General features: G+C 52.0%; 1 protein-coding gene across 1 annotated transcript; it reads right to left on the reverse strand.

Moving 5' to 3' along the window:
* Window positions 1-1516: 1516 nt before the first annotated feature.
* KRT19 (keratin 19) lies at window positions 1517-6478 on the reverse strand. Its single transcript, XM_003912993.5, has 6 exons — window positions 5896-6478; window positions 3179-3261; window positions 2831-2987; window positions 2262-2423; window positions 2026-2151; window positions 1517-1898 (listed from the first exon to the last, which is right to left on the reverse strand). The coding sequence occupies exons 1-6, from the start codon at window positions 6313-6315 to the stop codon at window positions 1644-1646; spliced, it is 1203 nt and encodes a 400-aa protein (XP_003913042.1). The 5' UTR covers window positions 6316-6478; the 3' UTR covers window positions 1517-1643.
* Between the last annotated feature and the right edge of the window lie 19843 nt (window positions 6479-26321).

The raw sequence follows: 26321 nt of genomic DNA on the forward strand, positions 1-26321 counted from the left end.
ATTCCAGGGGCCCCTGAGGCAGAGGGAAGGTTTCAGCTGTGACAAGGGAGGCTTTCATGGGCAGGGACAAGTGCCTCTGGGCAGTCCCAGCTGGGGGTGCAGCCAGGCCTCTCCCTCCAGCTCCAAGGCTTCCTGAGAAGTTAAGTGGGGAGTGGGGGTTTGTGGGTGCTGGAGGCCAGAACAGGACAGCTGGGGAGGGGGAAGAAGGGGGTCCCAGTCCAGGCTACAGCAGGGGGGCTCTGGGGTTACATGTTCATAATCAACCTGAGACCCACAGGAAATGGAGGACACAGCTCCTTCTTCGGGCCATGGCCATGGTGGGGTCTCCGGTCTCCTTAGCAGGGTGCTGAGTACATTTGGCAGCATGCGGGTGTGGAACTAGTATCCCTCACTTGCCCCCGTTACTCACAGGATTGGGCCTGCAGCCCTCACCTCTCCACCAGGAAGAAGTGGGACTTCTTTTGGGGCCTCTTCCTTACCTTGAATTGGCCTCAGTTCTTGGCAGCTGAACTGTAAACCACAGGAGCAGGGCCATACCCACCCAAGGGCAGAGTTGTACCAGGAAGCTGGGACTTCATTCTATTGCTGGCCCAGGGCAGGCCCCAGGCAAGCCAAGTTGGGGGTCTCTTTGGGAGGTCTGGGTCACTACTGGGTCCCATTCCAGGCTCTGGGCCCAGGTATGGGCTGGTGGGCGTTAAAGGGCTTAGGCAGGGCTGCCCCAAAAATGGGTGAATGTGTTAGTGCATGCACACACACAACACACACTGACAGGTACAGCCTCCCCAGCCTTGCTCCAAGCAGGATGCCTGGCCCCAAATCCCGTTTCGGTGAGGTGGAGAAATGTGTCAGGAGGAACTGCCCCTAGGGATCCCCAGCCTGAGCCTTCCTATGGAGCGAGACTGGAAATGTCAGCAAGATGGGCACCAGGGGCATCAACTCCAGGAGACCACCTGGCTGGGGATGGCACCATGGGCTAAGAATCAGGCAACTTAGGTTCTAGTTCTGGCTCTACCATGTAGTCACTGTGTGGCCTTGGACAAGTTACTGAACCTCTCTGAGCCTATTTCCTGATCTATAACATGCAGCTCATACTACCTTTTAGGGCTGTTTTTTATTCAATGGCACATAGTAGGTGTTCAATAAATTTCACACAGATACCTCAACCCCCCGGGGAGTAGAAAGAAAACTAAATCTGGAAGCAAAAACAATTTCAAATCCCACCTTTGCCATGCGTTACAGTAGCTACATATAGAACAAACCACTTCACCTCTCTGAGCCTTAGTTTACCTCTGTAAAAAGGAAGCAACGCTTATTTCACAAGGTTATTTAAGGAACAGGTTGAATAAATGAAGCTTTCTGCTTCTGCAAACAGGAATTACCATTACAGGCAAAGTATGTGAGTATCCTCCCCCGACTTTCCTGGGACAGAGTGAACTTTGGTTCAAATAAAACCTAAACATGGCCAAGGCCTAACCCATTTCTCCATGGGCTGAAATAACAAACCGAACATCCTTCCTCCCTTGGACAATAAAATTTTATTGGAAGGTCAGGGGAAGAGCCAGGGGTAAGGGTCCCTTCCTTCCCATCCCCTTACCCAGGAGACACCCTCCGAAGGACAGCAGAAGCCCCCAGAGCCTGCTGCCTCAGAGGACCTTGGAGGCGGACAGGTTGTTGTAGTGATCTTCCTGGCCCTCGAGCAGGCTGCGGTAGGTGGCAATCTCCTGCTCCAGCCGCGACTTGATGTCCATGAGCCGCTGGTACTCCTGATTCTGCCGCTCACTATCAGCTCGCACATCGCCCAGCTGGGCTTCAACACCACTGATCAGTGCCTGGATATGCGCCAGCTGGGCTCCAAAGCGCGCCTCGGTTTCTGCCAGTGTGTCTTCCAAAGCAGCTTTCTGGGGGGGGGGGGTGACTCAGCAGAGCCTGGTTCCCAGAGAGGGCGTGGGCACAGCCACCAGCCAGGTTGCCCTAGGCTGTAAGCGCATAAGTGTGCATTGCACAGGGAAGCAGGGGGACACATACCATGCTCAGCTGGGACTGCAGCTCAATCTCAAGACCCTGGAGGGTGCGCCGCAGGTCAGTGACCTCGGACCTGCTTATCTGGAGCTGCTCCGTGTGGCCAGCCACCTCCCGGTTCAATTCTTCAGTCTGCAGGGAGAGGAGGAAGAGGAAATAAGCACTGAGGCAGACCTTCACGTAGGGAACACGAAGCCCTCCCCTTGCCAACCCCCAAAGGGTGCCTGCTTCCCTCTGCATACCCGGCTGGTGAACCAGGCTTCAGCATCCTTCCGGTTCTGCTCGGCCATGACCTCGTATTGGCTTCGCATGTCACTCAGGATCTTGGCGAGATCGGTGCCCGGAGCCGAATCCACCTCCACACTGACCTGGCCTCCCACTTGGCCCCTCAGCACACTGATTTCCTGAAAAGATACAGCAGAGATGGGCATGTCAGGGCCCAGACCCCACTGGGCCTGGCCCAGGTCACTTCCCCACCCTCCCACTTGGCCCCTCAGCACACTGATTTCCTGAAAAGATATAGCAGAGATGGGCATGTCAGGGCCCAGACCCCGCTGGGCCTGGCCCAGGTCACTTCCCCACCTTTCAGGCCAAAGGGGCTTAGTTTTCAGGTACAGACCTAGTAACTAGCACTGGGGGACAGACTGGGTCATCACTGATTCCTCTTGGAACCCTGGGATCCATAATCCCACACCCAGGGCCATGGTGAGGGTGCACCAAGTGTTACCATGGTCAGAGAATAGAGAATAAAAGAGTCTTCAGCCCTGGGAGGTTAGAGAAGGATGGAAGAAAGACTCAGCTTGAAACCCACCTCCTCATGGTTCTTCTTCAGGTAGGCCAGCTCTTCCTTCAGGCCTTCGATCTGCATCTCCAGGTCAGTCCTGGCCAGGGTCAGCTCATCCAGCACCCTGCGCAGGCCGTTGATGTCGGCCTCCACGCTCATACGCAGAGCCTGCTCGGTCTCAAACCTTTCAAAGGAAATAGTTGCAGCCAGGCAGAGCTTCCCCGGCATCTCTGAAGACTTCCCTACCTCCCCAGATTTCAGGAGTCCATAAAGGGGTTAGCTTCAGGCCAGCTAGGCTAGGTGAGGGCAGATTCCAAAGCCTCCAACCCCTACCCAGGTCCCAGCTTCTGCAGCACCCAGGGCAGAGACACTCACTTGGTTCGGAAGTCATCTGCAGCCAGACGGGCATTGTCGATCTGCAGGACAATCCTGGAGTTCTCAATGGTGGCACCAAGAATCTGGAAGGCAGAGGCAGAGGTTGGCACCAGTTCAACACACAGGCACTGCCCACTTGCTTTCTTCCCAGAAGAGAGAGGGGAGCAAATGAATATACCCCAGCTCCCTAGAGACCAAAGCCCTAGCCAACATCTGCCGCCCATTTGCCCACTCTCTGGGAGGCCTTGGAAATAGTCCATGCCCAGGAGCTAGGGCAGGAGGAAACACTGGAGCCAGGGGGGCATGGGCGGGGGAGGGCAGGAAGGCAAGCCTGGGGAGGAAATCTCTGAGACCTATGTGCAATGGAACTCTAAATGGCCTGAAGAAGGTCTATAAACCAGATGCGGGGGAGATTTTGTCTATACCTGTCCCCCTGCACCCCCTCCAACTACGCAAAGCACATTTTGCCCCCAGGGAAGAGAATCCCATTTGTTATCTATTATGTGCCAGGCACTTTGTATCTCATCTTTTATAGCTTCTGGAACCTCACTGCTAGGTCAGCATGTACTCCTATCTTACAGAGGTGGAAACTATAAAGTTTAGGATGATGCCTCATCCAAATTCACCCCAACCTGAGGTCTTTCTGACCTAAGGGGCGCATTCACAACAGCCAGCTTACATTGATTAAGGTAATTGGGTTCTGTTTTTCAAAGAGCAGGTCATCACTCATTAGTCAATGCACCAGGCGGTGATTGTATAGTTTTTCTGTTTGTTTCTTTCTTTGTTTGTTTGAGAGTCTCGCTCTGTTGCCCAGGCTGGAGTGCAATGACGCGATCTCGACTCACTGCAAGCTCCACCTCCCAGGTTCACGCCATTCTCCTGCCTCACAGCTCGGCGGCTGGGACTACAGCCACGCCCGCTAATTTTTGTATTTTTAGTAGAGACGGATTTCTACCCTGCCAGCCAGACATCTTGATCTGCTGACTTATCTGCCCACCTCAGCCTCCCTGCTGGGGATGCAGGTGCAGCCCCACTACCATTGTGTAGTTTTTTAATGCAACAAAACATGCTATAAAATATCAGAGGGGATTTCCCATAGTATGGTGAGAATTGTTTCACCCATTCGTGTGTGTGCCTTTGCACACACACACAGAGGTGAGAAAAAGAGTGTGTAAGGGGGCATAGTAAAATGTACTTATTGTCCCAATTTTTTTTGTTGTTGTTTTTGTTTTTTGGAGACAGGGTCTCACCCTGTTGCCCCAGGCTGGAGTGCAGTGGCACTGATCACATACGGCTCACTGCAAGGCACACGCCACCATACCCAGCTAATTTTTTTTTTTTTTTTAAGACAGTCTCGCTCTGTCACCCAGACTGAAGTGCAATCGTGCAATCTCGGCTCACTGCAGCCTCTGCCTCCTGGGTTCCAGCGATTCTCCTGCCTCACCCTCCCGGGTAGCTGGGATTACTGGCATGCACCACCACGCCCGGCTAATTTTTGTATTTTTAGTAGAGACAGGATTTCACCATGTTTGCCAGGCTGGTCTAGAACTCCTGGGCTCAAGCAATCCCCCCACCTTGGCCTCCCAAAGTGCTGGGGTTACAGGCGTGAGCCACAGTGCCCAACCCCTGTAGGTCACAATTTTAAAATCGTGTAATTTTAAATTTTAATTTAAAACTTTAAATTGTGTAATTTTAAATTTTAATTTTAAATTTTAAATTGTGTAATTTTAAATTTTAATTTAAAAGTTTAAATTGTGTGATTTTAAATTGAAACTGCACGTGTAAAGCACTGTTTTTGTTGGCTGTTGACATCTCTAACGCTTCCTCCTGTTCTGTGCGTCTGGGTCTATGCCACGAGTACAGCACTGGAAAATATTTTGGGGATCTGTGTGTTGGGGGACCCAGCGTGTGCGGCTGTAAATGTTCCATGGCTTCTGATACATTTCTTCACGACCCAATGAATTTCTCCTTCCCTGTGGGTGGAGACCAAGCCCTACCCCCTCAGGCCCCTCAGGGTTCCCCTGTAAGAGCCTGTGAGGCAGATCCAGATCCGTTCTTTCCCCCACAGGGAGCTGCCGCTGTACCGGGTCCTCCCGAGCAGAGGTTTACCAAGCCTCCCTCCTTTACCCCGCCCAGGGGCCACGACCGGCTCTCCCATTCTTCCTAAAGGAATGGGCCCCGGGGCGGGAGAGTGGGAGGAGGCCAAAGCCTGAGAGGGATGAACACCAGACCCTTCCGGCCAGAGAAACGGAATGCAGGAGGCCCCATGCTGCGGTGGTAGGGGGGCAAGACTGGCCCCGGGTGGACCAGATCACCAAAGCTAAACTCTCGCATCTTCCTGCGGCAGCGCGGCCCCTGGCCTAGACCTCTGGGCACTCTACAGCCGGGTCCCATCTCCTCCCCACTCTTCAGGCCTCGCTGACCCGCGCCCCTTCTTCCTCCCGGCGCTCAGACCTTGCCCCCGCCGCCTCCAGAGGCCCCACCCACTTACCTGCCCTGCCCAGTTCCCCTCCCCTTTCCACCACCCCGGCCTCTGCATCCAGCCCCGAGGTCCTGTCCCGCACATCTCCTGTCCCCCTTTACTCGGCCCCACCTGTGGACCCTCCCACGTCCTACCGGACTCCCGCCAGCCGCCCCGCCTGGAACCTCGCCCGGCCCGCGGGGCTGGGTTTCCGCGGCAGGTGCGCTGCACTTCCCGCGGTCGGGCCTCCGCCCACCTTGTCCCGCAGGTCCTGGATGGTGGTGTAGTAGTGGCTGTAGTCGCGGGAGGGCCCGGGCCCCTGCTTCTGGTACCAGTCGCGGATTTTCACCTCCAGCTCGCCGTTGGCCGCCTCCAGGGCGCGCACCTTGTCCAGGTAGGAGGCCAGGCGGTCGTTGAGGTTCTGCATGGTGAGCTTCTCGTTGCCCGCCAGCAGCCCGTCGGACGCGGCCAGGACGCCGCCGTAGCCGCCGCCGTAGCCCCCGGAAGAGGACGAAGACACGAAGCGGGCAGAGGACACGGACACACCGCGGCCGCCGGAGCCCCCGTGCATGCTGGGCGCGCGAAAGGCGACCCCCGGCCCAAAACGCACGGAGCCGCCGCCCAGGCCCCCGAAGGACGACGTGGCCGACGACTGGCGATAACTGTAGGAAGTCATGGCGAGGCGGAGCACGGACGGAGCAACCCTGGTCCCAGAGGCTGCGATTCGCGGAAGGAGCGGAGAGGCTCTCACCTGGCGCCTTTTATGCCCGGGGCCGGTGGAGGGGGGAAGGGAGGAATGGTGTCAGGGGCGGATATCTGAGCCCTGAGGAATTTGCAGCCTCCTGAGAGCAAATATGGGCGCTCTCCCCATTGGTCAATTCCCTCCCCTCCCAGAGACCAGAGGCCCCTGCCCTCCAGAGCTGCCCCGCCCCGGTCCGCGCAGAAGCTCCGACCCACACCGCGCCCCCACTCTCGCTCTGCAGACCCTCTTCTGGACTTTCCCCCATCAGGGACGTACTTAGACACCCCTGTCCCTGGAAGCCACGTTCTGACCCTTTTAGATCACCCAGAGTTTGACACCACTGGGCATTACAGTCCCTCTGGGGTCATATTCCTGCGCACCCCCGACCCAGTGATTTTGTTCTTGCTTTTTTTGGAGACAGAGTCTCTCTCTGTAGCCCAGGCTGGAGTGCAGTGATGTGATCTCGGCTCACTGCAGCCTCCACCTCCCGGGTTCAAGCGATTCTCCTGCCTCAGCCTCCCGAGTAGCTGGGATTACAGGAGTGCGCCACCACGACCAGCTAATTTTTGTATTTTCAGTAGAGACAGGGTTTTACTATGTTGACCAGGCTGGTCTCAAACTCCTGACCTCAAGTGATCCACCCGCCTCGGCCGCCCAAAGTGCTGGGATTACAGGCGTGGGATTACAGGCGTGCCCAGCCCCAGTGAATAACCATTCAGAGTACTCCCTGTTAAAAGCCCCTTGCTTGCGATCCTAACCAGCCCCCCACACACACACACACACACAAAGTGCATTCACAGATTCCTGCCCTCCACTGGAGATTACAGCCTCTCAGAACCGCTTCTTAGGAACACCCATGCCCAACTCCCCTTTAGTCCCCTCTGACAAAGGCACAGTTTCCGGATGAGGGCACTTTGAGCTGCATGAACCCAGCCCTCCCAAGACAAAGCTGCCTCACCCTGCTGTGGCTATTCAGTGCCCCAGGTGACAACAGACTCCTGAGAACAGCTGCAGGGAGCAGTTCTGGCAGCTGGCACCTTTGCAACACCAAGCTCCAGCCTGACCCCCACTCTGGAACTCTCAAAGCCCACTCATCCCTGGCCACCAGGATAATCCCCTCCCTTCCATCCCCCAAAGCATGCATTCATTCAACCACACGAGTATCTTTAATATTTCCAAGATGAGAAAGCAGAGCCTGGGAGAGGCCAGTAACTTGTCCTTGAGGCATTTAGCATCTGCCACTGAAAGGCAAAAATAGGATGAATCCCTGCCCTCCTTGTCAGAGGGCTGCTGAATGCATGTCCTCATCCTTGTATAAAGACGAGTGCTTGAATGAGCTGGGCAGAGCAACACCAAGGTGCCCGGGCACAAGATAAGGGTTTTGACAATAGAGGCAGGGCCTTCCTCCCCACACAGCCCCACCCCTTGTTCTGTTCAACAATTCCACCCGCCTTTTTGGATCTCTTTGGAGGGCCATGCCCCCTGCCAGGCACTGCAGGGTGCTGCAACAGCCTCACCCCAGTTCCTGTCCCCAATGACCCCCTGTCCCCAGAACTCTCCCCATGGTTCCTTCTTGTCCTTATGGCAGAGCATTCACCCAGGCTTGGAACAGAGGCCCTCCTGAGAAGGTGTTAAGGGAGACAGGCCAGTCCCTGCCCATCTCTGGGCCTCAGTTTCCCCTCATGAAAAGAGGGGTGGCCCAGCTCAGCCCTCCTCTCTGTGTATTATCGCCTGGGTCACCTGTGACTGGTGGAGACTTGTCTCCGGCCTCAGAAACCTAAGTTCCCAGCAAACTATCTTTTAGCTGCCAACTCATCCTGGAACTGGGGCAGGAAACCCCATAAATACACACCCCTAACCCACCAGGAACCACTCTGAGCCCTCAGGAAGCCAGTCTGAGGCTGTTTAACTAGTGAATCCGTTGCAGGAAGACTGAAGGTCTTTGGAGAGCCCAAGAGGGAAAAAGAGGAGTCCAAGACCAGCCATAAAAGTCAGCGCCCTGGGACTGGTCTGCTCTGAGTCACTCCCTTATCTGGCCCTGAGGAGGAGGCCTGCTCCTTGTTAGGGAGAAGGGGAGGTTGACCAGATAGTTGCCATGCACACCAAGCCCCAATAGGCAGCTTTGTTTTTCTGGCCTAATAGCATGGTCTGGGGAGGGACTTTGTATTAAAGGGCAAAGAGTAGAATCAACAGTTCTACTCATAAGATTAAGGTGTTCTGAGCTCCCTAGCCTTCAGAGGCACTTGGAGTCTCAGCCCCCTACTCTAAGACCATAAACAGAAGAACAGTTAACTATAGGGTAGCACAGTTTACAAGGCCTTTTCGGATCTCACTGGATCCTCACAACAGCCCAGTGGAAAGGTTATTCTTATCTCTATTTTACAGATGAGGAAACAGAGGCATGGTGAGAGGCAGGAACTTGCCGAAGGTCCACAGCCAGGAGTAACAGATTCCGGCCTCCAGCTTCTTGACCATCAGCCAAGAGTGACAGAGGCCCTGCTCTCCCTTCCAAGGAAGTCTCAGCCCCCAGAACAACTCCATTGGGTGCCTTCCCTCAAAATCTTATCATGCCAGTTCCAAGGGCAGTCAACCCCAGACTGAACTGTTGGCTGGGCCAGGGAGAATGCCTTGTTCCCTCTCTCTGGCCAGAAACAGTGCCTGGCCATGAGTTATGTGGCCTTTGGCACTTTCTGATTCCTCAAGAACTCAGGAGAACTGTCTGTAGAGGCTTCCCTACCCAGAGATGGAACTAGGGGTCAAGCTGCTGCTCCCATTCAGGAAACAGTGCTCACAACCAGGAGGCTCCTGTCAGCCTCTGGCTTCAGGAGGGCAGAACCTGGTCAGAGGAGCACCCATCCAAAGTTCATGTCTCCCGTCTCAGGTCTGGGGTCTGCACAAGAGGGGTACAGAGGGTCGGAAGTGATGGGTATGGAACAGTGAGCTCAAAGCAATCCCAGGCAGGATCCTGCCCAGCCTTCCCCAACTTGATTCTACAGAACCCCAGCACTATAGGATCCCTGTAGGAAAAGAGATGATCCCTGTCAAGTAAGATCAGAAACTCTGCTCTCTCTGACTCTCTTTTGGAGTTTCACAAGGCACAGTACTAGACGTCCTGGAAACCTCAGTTCCTCATTTGTAAAATAGAGATGATAATAATGAGGAGGAGGAGGATACCTATTTCAGAGGGCTGCTTCAAGTAATAAATGTAATGGTGCTTGTAAAAGGTTTATCACAACACCTGGCAAATAGTGAGCACTCAAACAGCATTATTATTATTATTATATAATGTTATTGTTATATAGTATTTGTTACTATAATTTTGGCTACAAGTGTTATTATTTAACTTTCTTTAACCAGTATTTCCCAAATGTACTGGACCATGGAATCTTTAAATATCTATTAATAACCCATGAATTACAGAAAACGCCAGTCCAGCCCTAGGATGCTCAGAGAGGTAAAGTGACTTTCCTGGGGTCACATGATGATTCAACTGACTGAATTGTGGCAGATCTGGAATTCGTTTCTAACTCCTAACACTGAGGCTGAGGCCCTCTCTGCATCTCCACTCAGACATAAGCACGAAGCTTCTTACCCTTCAGCAGATGCAGGTGGTTCCCAGAGTGGAGAGGTTAAAGGTAGGGGAGTTTTCATCATCCCAGGAGAAATGATATAGTGGTTGGATATCACAGGAAAGAAGCTGGGGGTGAGAGACCTAGTCCTTGGATAGAATGGAATGGTGTGATAATGACAACAAGAATAATGATGACCAAGGTAATAATAACACAGTAAATAATCATAGCCAACATCTACTGGGTCAGGCTCCATGCTAAAACACTCTGCATATATTACCTCAATGAATCATGTTAATTAAGTATTATTGTCCCCATTTTACGGTCAAGAAAATTGAGACTCAAAACAGTTAATACCTTGTCCAAGGTCACACAAATAAGTAGTGGACTGGGTATTTGGGCCAAAATCTTTAACTCCCTCAAGCCACAGTCCCGATCGCTAATGCTGCCTTCTTCTCATGGGAAAGGGGTCAAGGTGCCTTCTTCTGTTGTCCTGGAGAAAAAGCCACCAATTTGGGAAAGGCATTGTATCATATGCCAAGATCCCAACTTGCCCTGCCTGTTCCCATATACAATTATTTGTTTGGTCAGTCAACGGGCCATTCAAGCAAGTTTCCTCCAAGTTGAGCCTAGCAGAGGAGACAGACTAATGTCCATGAGCAAAGCAGAAGGCTCTGTTCATAACCTGCAGGAGAGGAAAGGTAAATGAGTGGAAAACTTCATGAGCTTGCATGTCCTGTCAATTAGTAGCTCCTTACCTGAACGCCCTCCCCTTCCCCAGGGACCACCAGCACCAGGTGCTTCCTCACCTGCTCCTCCATTCATTCAGTGAACATGCATCAAGGGCTGCTTCTCTGCTATGTATGCTGCCAGGGGCCAGGGCACAGAAGTAAATACAAACATTTCCTGCCTCTAAGAGGCTGACAATCTGGTAGGGGGAGTATAGAAGTGTATTAGCTTTGGTGAAATGTGGTAGGTTCAATAGCTACATCAATTTTCACTCTTTCCTGAAACCCTGCTATGATATGACAGTTAAGGAGTATTTTAAGAAAATGGAAGAAGAGGCGAGGCACAGTGGCACACGCCTGTAATCCCAGCGCCTTGGAAGGCTGAGGCGGCCAGACTCCTTGAGCTCAGGAGTTTGAGACTGGCCTAGTCTCAACATGGCAAACCCCCATCTCTACCAAAAATGCAAAAAAATAGCTGGGCATGGTTGTGTGCACCGGTAGTCCCAGCTACACAGGAGGCTGAGGTGAGAGGATCATTTGAGCTTGGAAGGTGGAGACTGTAGTGAGCCAAGATTGTGTCACTGCACTCCAGCCTGGGTGACAGAGTGAGACCCAGCTGGAAGGGAGGAAGAAAGGAGAGGAGAGGAGAGGAGAGGAGAGGAGAGGAGAGGAGAGGAAGGAGGGAGGGCCAAATATGAGAAATGTCAACAAAAGCTTTAAAGCTCAAAAATGGTAACACAGAAGATGAGAGAAAGCTGAGACCCAGAGTTTGGGGGATTAGGAAGGGGTCAACAGAGGAGAAAGCAGGAAGTCCATGAGAGGCAAGCACATTTTCAACATACTCTAAAGAAGTTCAGGAATTGGAGCACCACAGACTTGGAGAGGAAAAGTGGAAGAGGGGCCATAAGCAGGGCTGGCTGGAGGTTTCTGTCAACAGCACCAGGCCCCCTCCCATACCCCTACCCAACTAAGGCAGCCAGGGGACCCCCTCTCCCCAGTTCAGGAGAAGACAGGAGATTTACTTTTCCTGATTAGACTGGCCCGCTCACAAAGCTTGATGATGTCAAGTGTAGGGAAGCTGGGAGTAAATGAACCTCCTCGAACACATTGGTGGGAGGTGGGTTGTAGTAACCACTTTGCAGGGCAATTTGAGAATGTCGTCATTTTTTAACATTCACGCACCCCATAAGCCATCAGTTCCACTCTTCACGTTCACAGAAAGAAACCCTGGCCTGTGTATTGAGGAAGACAGATAAAAGGATGCCCTGTGCAGCATTGTTTGCCGTAGTGCAGACACAATCACTAATGGCAGGGAGGTGGTGAGTAACTATGTAACATCCATGCTATGGAGGACTAGAAATGAAGTGGAATGAGGAATGACAATGAATAGTGACATTGAAAACCCTAAAGAACTAGTTATTGGGCCGGGCATGGTGGCTCACGCCTGTAATCCCAGCACTTCAGGAGGCCAAGGTGGGAGGATCACCTGAGGTCAGGAGTTCGAGACCAGCCTGGCCAACACGGTGAAACCCCGTCTCTACTAAAAGTACAAAAATTAGCCAGGTGTGGCAGCAGGTGCCTGTAATCTCAGCTACTCGGGAGGCTGAGGCAGGAGAACTGCTTGAACCCGGGAGGCAGAGGTTGCAGTGAGCTGAGATGGAGCCATTACACTCCAGCCTGGGCGACAAGAGCAAAACTCCATCTCAAAAGAAAAAAAAAAAAACACTAGTTGTTGGGTACAGTAAATCCAGTTGGAGAGCAACAACCTTAATATGATCAATTCATGTCAACATACACTCAAAAGATGACTTACTGCTAAGGCCCATATGAATATGTATGAATATATGCATAGATAAGGAAGGAATCTGATTGAAGGATGGTAAGCCAACAGGAACCTAAGCTTAATCTCTATGGTTTTAAGTTTTATAAGAACGTATTTATGTATTTCTTGTTAATTAAAATAAATAATTTCTTAAGTAACACTAAACCAAGGACATTTAGAACTAGCCATATTTAATATAGTCAATACCCTCTTCCCCTCCCTACCCTCACCATTGACATCACTGTCTCCACTCATCCACACCAACCCTAGCCTTGAATTGAGAAATGAGAGAGGAAGTTTTGGAAGAGGGAGAATTCGATGTGAGGAGAAGAGAGACCCTGGAAAGGGTTTCTATGCTCCTGCTTCCACCCTTGGGTCCGCCAGGCTAGTTTTACTTCTTTATGAAGCAAGAAGGCGAAAGGGACAAGAAGAACTTTGGAAGAGTCTGAGTACAGGGAGAGCTCCTTGCGGCCAATGACTTACACATGAGGAAAGCCACTCCCACTCTGGCTCTCCAAGGATCCATGGTCTGGAAGCATCTGAAGCTGGCTCCCCTAGGTGTTCTCATAATAAGCAACAAGGCTCTCCCAGGTGGTGGCGTAGACTTGTAGAGCTACAGCTGATGGCAGAGCACAGGGTATTCTATGCAAGACAGTAGCCACCTTGTGGGCACATGTGAGGCATTGCCCTGGGGACTTTCTGAAATAGCTGGAGGATCTTTAGGGGTGCTGGAGTGGGAGCCACCATGTGGGCCATTAGGCTAGAGCTATTGAGCCAGTAGCATTTATGCCTCAACACAAGCAATGCAATCAAGTATGTAGACGCTGGGAATTATGTCTGCCGGGGGCATTGACAGCTGTTTAGTTACAGAGCCATGGCCCTTGAGCAAGAAGCTGACAGACCAGTAGGTGTTTCTCAGGCAGAAGAGTAAAGAGAATGGGGGCCTGGAAGAGATGAGTAACCAGGCCCAGCTTAGGAGACTACTGGCAATTCAATATGGTTGGGCCATGGCAGGAGGGGAGGGGAGGGGGGCCCTGAGGACAAGGTCAGCTGTGGCAGAGCTGCAAGCAAGACAATAGAAAGTCATTTTCATCAGGGATGGGATGTGGGTTCTGTGTGGTGAATGGGTTGATGTGTCAAGGGAAGCAGGGATGACCAGGGATAAAGAATCCAGTTTAGGGTCTTTTAAAATAGTCCATGCTAGAGAGGAGAGGGTCTGAACCTAGCCATAGTGATGGGCTAGAGAGTAAAGGACAGAGACAAGACATGCTGTTATGACCTGATGACAAATGGGAGTGATGAAAGACAAGGACCCTGCACAAAGCACTGCTGTGTGCCAGAGATGCTGGCCGAGTCCTGGACAGTCTCAGCTGAGCAAGACCCCTGCTACCACCATCCCCCAGCCCTGGGACCCATGCCATCTCTTGGGGAGCCTTACTCTTGCCCAGATGGGGAAGAATCCTATTCACCGTCTTGAAGAGCCCAGCAGCCAGGACAGGGCAGCGCTGGCCACGTCATGAGCAGCCCAAAGCCGCCCTCGGGTCAGGAGGCTGATGCTCTCGGGACTTGAACCTCCCTACAGCCCAGGTCTGGCCATTTGGGCTGCAGCCCATCTCAGAGGCTTCCTGAGAAGTGGAAACCCAGGAAAGGGGGAGGGCAGGGCAAGTAAGCTAGGTCAGGATGGCCCCTGGTGTTCCTCTCCGAGTCCTCAGGGGAGGAAAAACCAGCCTGACCGGAACCAGGGCAGATGGTGTGGGTGGGGAGGGAGAGCCGAGTCTTGCAGGGAATAGTCCCTGGTCCAGGGGCCAGCTTCCCTCAGGTGCCACATTCCACAGCCTGGGAAGACAGGGGCCTGGCTTCCTCCTCACTCCCTCTTCCCTGGAGTGGAGTACGTGAGCAGGCTCAGGCTCACTCCACACAGGGAGGCTCCCCCTCCCCCACACCGATCTTAGCCAGGGGTGTCTCTCTCAACCTTTGCCCTGCCCTACTCAATTTGGGCCTCATTTGACGCCTCTGCCCCACCTCAAGCTGTGACCCATTCCATCTGGACTGGGGCAGGGAGAGTGCCAGACACAGGACAGAGAGAAAGGAAATGTCCAGGTGCCTGCCCGGATTCCCAGCACCCAGGACAGGGCACCTGGGTGCTTCCCTGCTCCCTTCTGGCCGACAAACTTCCCTCCCATCAGGATCCTGGTGGGCTGTGGGGGCGATGCTGCCTCCCTCAAGAACAGACGCTGGGCAGTCCCAGATGAGCAAGACCACTCCATAAGCAAAATCTTTCCATTTCAAAACCCATCTGATCCCATGACTCCTGAGGGGAAGCTTCAGCTCTGTACTCCCCGTCACCTGGGAAGGTTCCCGTCCAGAAACTCAAATTGTCCTCCTCGGATGCAGGGGTCTTGGACACGGTGAGCATTTTCACTGAACACCCGCTGTGTGCTGGAGGCCACCTCCACCCAGCATAGGCCAGAGCATCCTCCCTGCCCACCTGCCTCCTCCCTTTACCTGGAGGCAGCCGTGCCAGCTCCTCTCAGTTCCACTGGCATGAGTGTCTCCTCCCTGAGATGTCCGCCCTGACCCGCTCAGGCTCGACAGCGTTCCCACCCCCACCCACTCGCCCAGCACACACCACAGCTCTGTCTCCTCATCTAGACTTCGAGCTTCTGTATCTAGCCTCAGGGCTGACTCCAGCATAGTAAACATTTAATGATTATTTGCCAAAATGGAGCCTTCTCCTGAAGCCCTTTTATTTATTTTTTTTTTTTTTTTCATTTAACACCAATTATGGTCCACCCTCGGTGTGCCAGGCACCTTCTAGAATCTGGGTTTCAAGAGCAGGGCAGTCGAAAGCTGCCTGCCCTCCTGGGGCTTTCATTTGGGGGTAGGGGGCAGAATAGCAAAGCCAGGGAGGGGGTCAGCAGGGAAGGCCACTGAGGGGTGGTCAGGGAAGGCCTCTCTGAGGAGGTGACGCATGAACAGAGACCTGAATGAGGCAAAGGAGCCCTCAGACCCCCAGGGAAGATCATTCCAGGCCAAGGGCACAGCAGAGGCAGAATCCCTAAGGAAGAAGGAGCTTGGTCTGTTCAGGGAACACCAAGCAGGCCCAGCAGTTAAGAGGGGTGAGCCAGAATGAGGGTGTGCAGGAGATGAGCCCAGGGGAGGCCAGGACAAAGCACTCGGTGTCTGCAGTCTAATGGAGGCACTGGCTTTTATCCTGAGAGTAATGGTGCTCTGAGCAGAGGAGCACTGGGATGCCCTCCCAGCCCCTAGCTACTCCCTGTGGAATAGACCGTGGGGCCCAGGGAGATGGAGATCTAATAAGAAGCTCTAACAGAGTCCAGGTGAGAGACACTGGGGGCTTGTTCCGGGGAGACATCAGAGGACTTCAGGAACAGTGGCCTGGTGCAAGGGATATCTCCAGGGCAGAGCCAACAGGTCAGGCTGATGATTCATGGGGAGGACAAGGGAAGGAGAGAATCTTGCATGGCTCCTGGTTAAGGTGTGAGCCTCGCATTTGCAGTCAGGAAGCTGATCTGGGACGGTGGTTTAGCTGATCCCCCTCCAGAAGGACAGGAGTCACACCCAGGCCCTCCTGGATCTGTACTGGAAGGCGTTCTGGCAGAATTAGTCTCTACTAACCAAGCAATGACTCTACCCTGATCCTGCCAGCCCAGCACTGATGCCCGCTGAGGGAGGGGATGGACAAGGGCTGTGTCCGCCTGGGCCCTGCCTTCACAGATGGAGCCCACAGCTAGGGGTTGCTATGAAAAGAAGTGACTTTCTTTTTCCTTTCTTTTTTTTTTTTTTTGAGACAGAGTCTTACGCCATCACCCAAGTTGGAATGCAGTGGCGCAATCTTGGCTCACTGCAACTTCTACCAAGCTCAAGTGATTCTCCTGCCTCAGCCTCCTGAATAGCTGGGATTACAGGTGCCTGCTACCACACTGAGCTAATTTTTATATTTTTAGTAGAGGCAGGGTTTCACCATATTGGCCAGGCTGGTCTCAAACTCCTGACCTCAAGCGATCCACCCACCTCAGCCTTCCAAATCGCTGGGATTACAGGCATGAGCCACCGCGCCCGGCCAAGAGACAGATGATTTCTAATGAAGATCTGTGTTTTCCACGTTTTCAAAAAAGCAGCAGTGAGCACGTCTCACCTCTATCATGGGTTGAGGGGAGTGCTTATTATTTTCAACTCTGACTCATTCCAGGCTCCACTGGCTTTAGGCTGGCAAGCGGGGCCTTGCAGACTTGGGGGAGGGGTGGTCAGGTGAGTGAGTTTCTGGACCAGGTGAGCAGGAGTTTGGGGGAGAAGGGGCATTCCTAATAGCAGCTAGAAGGAGCTTCAGAGCTGCTCTGGAGACAGGATGCCGAGGCCCTGCTCATCCCGGCTCCAACCGGCTGCAGGATAAACATTCATCAGGCAGAAACCACAGAGAATCGCATAGCAAGATGGGCTGCCAGGAGCTGGGAACACCAGGAATGCCTGGGTCTGGGGACTCAGGGGGAGATGAGGGAGAACGGGGAAGATCCCCTTTGCCCCAAGGAAGAGCAGGTGACGCCTGATCCCATGACAGGGGCCTGGTATCTGAAGGGCTTTTTGAAGTCAATTGAAAGGGAACACCACCCCACCCCAAAGACACACACACAGAGTATTAACAGAAGACAAAGCCTCACTGGCTTCCTTAAGCATCTCACGTCCATTCCAGGCACGAACTACCCAGTGCCAGCGTCAGCCCTCACTAGGCTGCCCAAGCACCGACCCGAGGCCTACCAGCCAGGCCAGCACCAGGGAGGCACAGGGGATGCGCCAAGGAACCACAGTGCCAGGAAGCATCTTCTGCCCTCCCCTGGCTCAGTCCTGCCAAGACCCTTCCCCCTCCAGTGGAATGTGCTAGAGTTGGAGAGGAAAGTGCTTCCTCCAAAGGCCTTGCCTGGGATTAGGGCTGGAGCCTGTGGGGATGAGAAGATCCACCAGAGATATCTGTCCTCGCTCAGTAAACATACAATGAGGACCTGGCACACAGAAACCAAACAAACACCTCCCAACAGGGAGATCCGTGTCTGGGGCTTCAGAAGAAAGGGCTGGAGCATGGGGAGAAGAGAGGAGGCTTCAGGTACCCCAAGTTTCCCGTTCCTGCCGTGTCCATGTTACCTCATCCTTACCCTCACCTCGACTGTGGGGAAACATAGTAAGCCTCTTCTCGGCTGTGCACAGTGGCTCATGCCTGTAATCCCAGCACTTTGGGCGGCCAAGGCAGGTGGATCACCTGAGATCGGGAGTTCAAGACCAGCCTGACCAACATGGCGAAATCTCATCTCTAAAAAATTAGCTGGGCGTGGTGGTGGGCGCCTGTAATCCCATCTACTAGGGAGGCTGAGGCAGGAAGAATTGCTGGAGCCTAGGAAGCGGAGGTTGCAGTGAGCCGAGATCGAGCCACTGCACTCCAGCCTGGACAACACAGCAAGACTCTGTCTCAAAAGAAAAAAAAAGGAAAAAGAAACACAATAAACATCTAAAATCCCAGCAAGATGATTTAGACAAAACTCCTACACTGGTAGGGTGGGGGCATAGAAATCTTCTAGCCCAGAGATTTTCAAGCCTCGCCTGCTGAGCCCTAAGCAGGGAGGTGGGAGCTGAGCGGATCTGCTGTGACCAGCCACACTCACACACACTTACACACCTCACACAGCATTCACACCTACTCATACAGACATGCACACATGCAGACACATGCTCACACATACACTCACACACTCGCAGGCCTTCTCACACATGCACTCACACTGGTTTTATATACTCAGCTTTCTGTGAGATTTTGCTTCAGCAAAGATTCTCCCCCTTTTAAAGCTCAAACACATGCTTCAGCCTACCTCCGGCAGTTTGTGTAGGTCAGAAAACTGAGACAGAATGGGGCCTCTGCCTGCCTAAAGTCTCACAGCTGGTGTCCCGCTCAGCAGAAACCAGCAGGCAGGGGACCCAGGGTGTCTGTCCCCAGGGGACGACCTGAGCTCGGGGAAAAGAAAGAGGTAAACACTGTAGGCTCCTGACAAAGGCAGGAGGCAGGCCAGGGCCAGAGGAGGGACACAGACCTGGGGCTGCTGAAGCTCAGACAGAGGGCACCCCGAATGAGAGACCAAGGCCTGGGTAAGCAGGGAGGGTGCCCTGGAGGAGGGAGCCATGCATAGTCCTAGGGTGAGCCATAGTAAATGGTGCCTGGAGTGAGGACATGGAGGTGGCAGATAGTGGGAAGTTCCAGTAAAAAAGAAATCTTATAAAGACAGGCCAAATGTATTGGCCTCTTCCTCTATGCCTAACTTTGTTCAAGTAAGTGGCATCCATGAACTTTTTTAAATCATCGAAGCTCCCCTATGCAATAGACACTGTCATCACTCCCATTTTGCCAACTAGGAAATTAAACTTGCCTAAGCTTAGTTTGGTAAGGCACAGAACTGGGATTTGAACCCACAAATCCCAGGGTCTGGGCCTGCACCATGCGGTCTAACCACTGTGCCAAAGGAAAACCGGGGAGCAGAGGCTGCAGAGCTGCTTCGAATCAGACAACAAAGGACCTCACAGGTCAAGCCACCAGATTTGATTTTTTATTTTTTTCCTGCAGAAGCCAACAGTGATTGTTTGAGCCAGGAGATGACACATGCAAAGTACCAGGTGAGTCAGACAGCAGGTGCAGGAAGCCCTGAGGCTGGAAACACAGGGCTATCGCCCAGCTGGGTCAGCAGCCCTATCCCAGCATCCCCTCACTCCTTCCCTCTGCCGCTCCCCTCATCATCACCTTATCACCTCAAGACCCAAGGACCACAGCCGCCTCCCCCAGAGCTGACCTCTCCTGGCAACTCACCCCAGCACCAGGCTCATCTGTCTCAAGCCAGCTTTGATCAAATCCCTGCTCACAAATTCTCAGGGTCAGCCAGTTCTTTACAGCAGGAACTCAGTGTGTGGTCCTTCCACCCTCAGGACAGAACTCATGGGGAGGGGAGCCAGGGTTACTGAATTGAGTCTTTGTGAATGAACCTGCATCTTTAATAAGTCTGAATTTTTAATAAGTTCTCCAGGTGATTCTGAGGCTCACTGAAGTGTGAGAACCACTAGCCTAACGCATGAGATCCATGAGATATGGGAGAGGGACAAAGATGGAGGGCACCCTGAGTGAGGGAGCGAGGCCCGGATAAGCCGAAAGTGGGTAAGCTGAAAGCAAGATAAAGTGGCTGAAAGAAGCCTAGCCGTGGGCCATTTACCTGCTAACAGAGGAAGTCCACGTTAGCATAACTAAAGCTTGCAGTGTGAGGTAAGACACCTAGTTTTGCTGCTTTCTGTCTGGGTGACCCTGGATGCAGGTGATCAAAGCCTCACTTGGCACAGCTGCCAAATTGCTAAGAACTGAAAGGTCAAAAATTTTACTCTTTTTGCAAGTTAAAAAGTCGTCCTGCCACAGTTTTATGGATGCTGGCAGGAGACACGAGACCCTGGGTCAGAGACAAAGACTCACGGCACATTACTCACGGCACATTACTCACGGCACAGCAAGCAACTTGAACTTTATGTTGCAAAGAGCTGTGGGTTCAAATCCCAGCTTTGTGCCTTACTAAACTAAGCTTAAGCAAGTAGCCCCCTCCCCCCAAGTACCATGAGGACAACACAAAGCTTGACTCTAGTGGATGCTACACTACATGTACAATGGGTTTTGCATCACAGCTGAGGAACTCCACACTTTGGGGAACCAAATTTTTTATGATGGGCTGCAAGAAAACCTGTTTGATCTTTGCTCCAGAGAGAAATATTGTTATTATTATACAGAACAGTAAAAAAAACAAAAAAAAACCTGCCTCTTTTCCAGAGGAAGACGTCATCTCTATCGTCCAAGGGCAAAGAATATGAGCGAACAGTTCCCACAAAAGGAGCTACTAGCACATCCTTGAAAACACAGACCAGAACAAAAGCCGTCAGTGCCTCTGATTGCAAGATGTGCAGAAATACAAAAGATCCACAGACAATTGCCTCCCTAAACAAATGGGAATATCAATATTCGTCTCTTATGAAGGTAACAGGCTTTAAATCAGATAATGTGAGAGAAATTTCCTGGAAATAGGAGGACAATTACAATAGGAGGCGATAAGAACATGAAGGCAAATAACTAGAGTGAAAGTGGAAAGTGATAAACTGGGAAACTCTTGCAACACAATTTATGGAGACAATAAAGCAGGAAGATATTCACAACCCTTATCACAGACCAAAGGTTAATATCTTTAATATTTATAAAGGGCTTCTACAAATAACTAAGCAAGAAACCAAGAACCCTGCAGGAAAAAGGGCAAAGCATATGAGCAAACAGTTCCCAGAAAAGGAGCTACGAGTTGCATTTAGACTTATGAAAACATTCAACCTTAATCGAGAAGAGAAATACAAATTTAGAGTACCATGAAATCCCATGATTTACATGTCAGATGGGTAACGATAAAAAAGGTTTGCTAACTTACCATTTGTTGGGAATATGAGGAACTGGACATGCCACACATTGCTGGTAGTATAAGGTCTACGAACAGTCATTTCCAATATGTATCAAAATCTTAAGCCAGGAATGGTGGCATGCACCTTAGACCCAGCTACTCAGGAGGCCAAGGTGGGAAGATTGCTTGAGTCCAGGAGTTCAAGGCTGCAGTTACCTGAGATTGTGCCACTGCACTCCAGCCTGGGAAACAGAGCAAGACCCTGTCTCAAAAAAAAAAAAAATTTTTTTAATATAATTCTTTGACCTATCAATTTCCCTCACAGGTGTTTATCTTTCAGATGTACTTCTGCACATGTGCCAAATGACATGAAGTACTAGGAGGCTCACTGCAGTATTGTTTATAATAGCAAAAGACCAGAAATGCCTAAATGTTCATTACATGATACATACGATAAATACATATGATACCTATGCAATAGAATACTGTGCCACCATCAAAAAGAATGAGGCAGCTCTGCATAGTATTGATAGGAGAGATGTTCAAAGTGTTTTATTAAATGAAAATGTAAGATGGTGCAGTAATGTAGACAGTTTGCTATTATTTTTATGTGTGTGCCAGGGAAGAAGATATGCACATCTATGTTGGTAAACGCATTGGTTTTTCTAGAAGGATACACAAGCAAGTGAGATAGCAGGGGATGCTTCTGGGAAGGGAACTGAGAGACTGCATTCAAAGAATGGAGAGACTAATGTTTTGCTGAATATCCTTTGTACTTTTAAAATTTTGTACTGAATTATGTATGTATTACTTCTTCCCAAATATATTAATATATTACATATTATGTTATACAGAATTATATATTATATATAATATATATAACATAATAATTATATATTATACATTATATAATATATATTACATATATATTGGGAAAGAAGTAATACATGCATAATTCAGTACAAAGTTATATATCTGTAAAAAAACAAAACCTAACTTGGGCATTCAGATCTGCCAAGAGGTTTGGGGGGTGCTGGGACCCCAGGCCCGGGCCCTGCAGGAGCTCACAGCCTCAGTCTTTCTGGATCTGCTGGCTGCAGATGGCCACTCTGAGCAGTTTCTTGCTTTGCCCAAAGCCATGCCCAGGAAACACCATTCATTCCCTCATTCACTCGTGTGCTGTGCATGGGCTCTGAGCCAGGCCCTATGCCACACGCAGAATTCGAGACAAAAGAGACTCAGGCCAGGCCCCTGCAGATAGGAGAGGGAAGAGTGGGGGAGGGAAGGATCTATACAAATAGTTAAAAAAACAGAGGCCCAGCAGTATAGTGTAGCAGGTAAGATTAATGAGTGACCATGTACCAAGGCAGTGACAGGCCTGGCCTTTGAAAAGAGCCACACCTTGGGGTGAGAGTCACTCATTAGCCAGGCCCAGGTATTCACCTCCCCAAGCTCCAGTTTACTCCCCTATAAAACATGGACCATAATCACACCAGTGTGGCATGTGGTTTAGGGCCTGAGCCTTGGAGCCAGGGTGGCCTGGGTTTGATTCAGAGAGCCACCATTTTATTTCAAAGCCGTGTCGTGCAATGTCTGTTACCTCACGTGTCAGAGCCTCAGTGTCCCCGCCTCTGAAATGAGGCTAACAACACCAACCTCAGAGGGCTTTCGGGGGAATAAATGAAAAATCAGGTGTGAAGCACAGTATCTGGCACTCCATAAAATCAATAGCTATTACCAGCAACGTGAAGGTTAAATGGCATGTGTCAGTCATCACCGCAGGAGACAACCACTCAGCACGTGTGGGCTGGGAAGAGCTTTTTGTTTTGTTTTTGGGGTTTTTTGTGTGTGTGTTTGTTTGTTTGCTGAGGCGGGGTCTTGCTCTGTCACCCAGGGTAGAGTGCAGTGGCGCAATCCTAGCTCATTGCAGCCTCAAACTCCTGGGCTCAGGTGATCCTCCCGCCTCAGCCTCCTCGGTAGCTAGGACTACAGACATGCACTACCATGCCTGGGCCAATTTTTTTTTTTTTTTTTTTTTAGAGACATGTTCTTTCTATGTTGCCCAGGTTGGTCCTGAACTCCTGGGCTTAAGCAATCTGCCTGCCTCGGCCTCCCAAAGTGCTGAGGTTACAGGTATGAGCCACCATACCTGGCCAGGTACGGGTTTTTTAAAAAGATTTTGTGAGAGGACAGGCACAGTGGCTCACACCTATAATCTCAGCACTTTGGGAGGTCGAGCAGGTGGACTGCTTGAGTCCAGAAGTTCAAGATCAGCCTGGGTAACATCTCTACAAAAAATTATCAGGGCATGGTGATGTGTGCCTGTAGTTCCAGCTACTCAGGAGGCTGAGGTGGGAGGATTACCTGAGCCCAGGAGGTTGAGGCTGCAGTGAGCCATGATCACACCACTGCACTCCAGCCTGGGTGACAGAGAGAGACCATGTCTCAAAAAAAAAAAAAAAAAAGATTTTTGTGGGAGTCGCTCACTGCTCCCTGTGCGGTAGGGTGGAGGGAAGGGGAAAGTGTTCTTCCAAAAAACTGAGACTTGAAGAATGAGGAGTGGAAAGGAAAGGGCTCAGGTGGTGGGTGTTTCTGGCACAGGGAAAGCTGTGGGAAATGGCCTGGCCAGGTGAGACAATGCAGGGAGTTCAAGGAGCAGTTCAGTGTGTTGGAGGCATAACACTGGGAGAGAGTCGAAGGCCTGGAGACTGGGGAAGGTAGGGGAGGGGACTGGTGCTGCCTGCGGGTCTGTTGGCAGTGGGGCTGTGGGTGGATAAGAGACAGGCCAATGGAGGGCCTCACAGAGGGGACAACTGCAAGGGTCCGACTCACCATGCAGGTCCTGAATAAAGCCATGCTGGGCCTGGAGAAGGGTGGGTCGGGGAGGGATGGACACTGAACAGCAAGTCTCACCTCACATCCAGGAGGCCCCCCGCCAGCCCCGCCATTCCACAGGCACTGACGGTTGCCAGTCAGCCTCAGAGGCCAACTGCATGTATTTGGAAATGGAGTAAGGCACTGGCCATGTCCAGGCAGGCTTTCCAGCCCTGTCCCCCAAAATCACAGTCTTCCTGCAATTTCACACAAGTGCTGGCCATGGTGCTTAGGTTCTCAAATGCCTGCCTCTACTCAGGCTATCCCATTCATCTCCAGGGTCCTTCCCCTCGGCCATCACAGGTTGAAACTCTGCCTCTTCACCATTGCCTGGAGTCGACAGAATAATGGCCCTCCAAAGATGTGCCAATCGGAACCTGTGAGTATGTACCTTCCATGGCAGAAAGAGACTTTGAAGATGTGATTACATTAAGGATCTTCAAATGGGGGTTGGGTTATCCTGGATTATCCTATTGAGTCCAAGGTAATCACAAGGGTCCTTGTAAGAGACAGGCAAGATAGTCAAGGTCACAGAGAGGAGCTGGGACCGTGGAAGCAGAGGTCAGAGTGAGGCACTTTGAAGGAGGAAGGTCCCACAAGCCAAGGAAGGCAAGCAGCCCCTGGAGGCTGGAAGAGGCCAGGAGACAGATTCTCCTGCAGAGCCCCTAGAAGGAAAGCATTTCTGATGACACCTTGATTTTAGCCCATAAAGTCCATTTCAGACTTCTGACTTCCAGGCCTAGAAGATAGTAAGTTTGTGTTGTTTTAAGCCACTGAGTTTGCCACTACTTATTACAGCAGCAACGTGGGACTCATACATCACCTCTTCCTTCAGGCCTGTGTGATCCCTGGCACCCACTCTTCCTCCTCTGAGCCCCTCTGGTGCTTTACCTGACCCTCTCTCGGGCACTGTCCTCTCCCTATATGGGTGAGAATTCATTGGCTCTTGTCCCCTCTACCAGCCAGTGAGCTCCTCGAGGCTGGGGTCTGGCTCATATTTGTGCCCCCCTTGCCCAGCCACTGGTTGTGCTGATAATTCTCCCTGGATCCTTAGATCCACTCTCCACCCTCCTCTGCCCTGCTCCGTACCTGGAAGGTTGATCCCTGCGTCACTGTCTCCCTTCCCTCCAGCTGCCCCATTGGAATCAGCCATCCATCAGGAGGCAGCAGCGGAAGATGGAGAACAGGAAGAACGGGGCCTGTGTATCAATCCCCTCACCTTTCTTTGCCCAGCCATGGTTCTGGCCGCAGCTGCTTGCTCTGAGGCTCCTGCAGGGCAGCCCTCCCCTAGCCACACCCCCTCAAACTCCCTTTCCGCATCCCACAGCTTCCCACTGTTCCACTCTGGGCTGTCTGATTCCTGCTGCTCCAGTCCACACCTCCAGAAATAGTTCTCTCTCTACACTCGGTCAACCCTGAGAGTCCATCATATTCTGTGGGGTCCCTGGTGGATACCGGTGTGGCTGATCATCTACATGGACAGCCAGGTGCAACATGCCTGGTACATGTGTGGCCACTGCGGTCTCTCTTAGATGGTGGCCCCACAGGGTTGGCTGGGAGGGGCATTCCCCATCCCCAGCACACAGGCAGGAAGAAAGGTGTTGGCACTAGAAGACCAGGAGGGGCCGTGAGCAGGACAAAAAAGCAGCCAGATCCTCACCCCGTCTCTCCTCACACAGACCCACACGCTGACAGGTCCCAGGCCACATTTCTCCTTCTGCCCACCCTCACCCCTGGGGAGCTCAGGGCAGCGCAGAGGCTGGGCAAGTGGGACTGGCGGGGTATCATGCCTTGGTCCCAGAGGGCTGCCTCCCTGCCTGGTAGGTCTGTGCCTGGTGCTGCCAGGCTCGGCCCAGCCTCCACATTCCTTCCCCTTAACACCACAATCTGCGCTGGTGAGTGACTCATCCCACCGTCCTCCTGCGTGCCCCATCCCTGACCCCACCAAACTCGGCCTCTCTTGGCTCCATCTCTGCACTGGCTCACGGCAGCCAGAGCACGTCCACCCCCACGCCCTGCACCACAGACTAAGGCAGCTCACTGCACCTCAACGAGGAAGAGCCGGGCTCTGACATTCCCAGCCTGGATCTCCAAGGAGGTGACTGTACTGACAAGTGGACAGGGCCCCAAGGCCCCCACACTGACACACTGGATCAGGCAACTCTGCTGTCTCTTGACATCCATGATGTTCACTCCTTACAACAACCTTCCAAGGGAGAGGATTACTGCCCATTTTACAGATGAGGAAACTGAGGCTCGGGGAGGTTACATGACATGGCAGGTGGTAGTGGAGCTGACTCCAAAGCCCCCTGCCTTCCTCTGTAGCATCTCCGCCTCTACCCTGAGCCAAACTCGGGGGAGCCATGAGTTGTGTAGGAAAGGGCTTGGGCGCTGGCTTGGCGGTCCAAAGCCCTGAGGCCAGGCTCCGCCTTTCATCAGCTGGCTGACTTCGGGCAAGCCCTCAGCCTCTCTGAAACTG

This window comes from Papio anubis, chromosome 17 (assembly GCF_008728515.1).
Source record: "Papio anubis isolate 15944 chromosome 17, Panubis1.0, whole genome shotgun sequence".
Classification (NCBI taxonomy): domain Eukaryota; kingdom Metazoa; phylum Chordata; class Mammalia; order Primates; family Cercopithecidae; genus Papio; species Papio anubis.

Coding starts and splice junctions, on each gene's coding strand:
- KRT19 (XM_003912993.5), bottom strand. CDS start 6,315: ATGACTTCCTACAGTTATCGCCAGTCGTCGGCCACGTCGTCCTTCGGG. Junction 2,424..2,830: donor TGAAGAAGAACCATGAGGAG/GTGGGTTTCAAG, acceptor GTATCTTTTCAG/GAAATCAGTGTGCTGAGGGG. Junction 1,899..2,025: donor TGCAGTCCCAGCTGAGCATG/GTATGTGTCCCC, acceptor CCCCCCCCCCAG/AAAGCTGCTTTGGAAGACAC.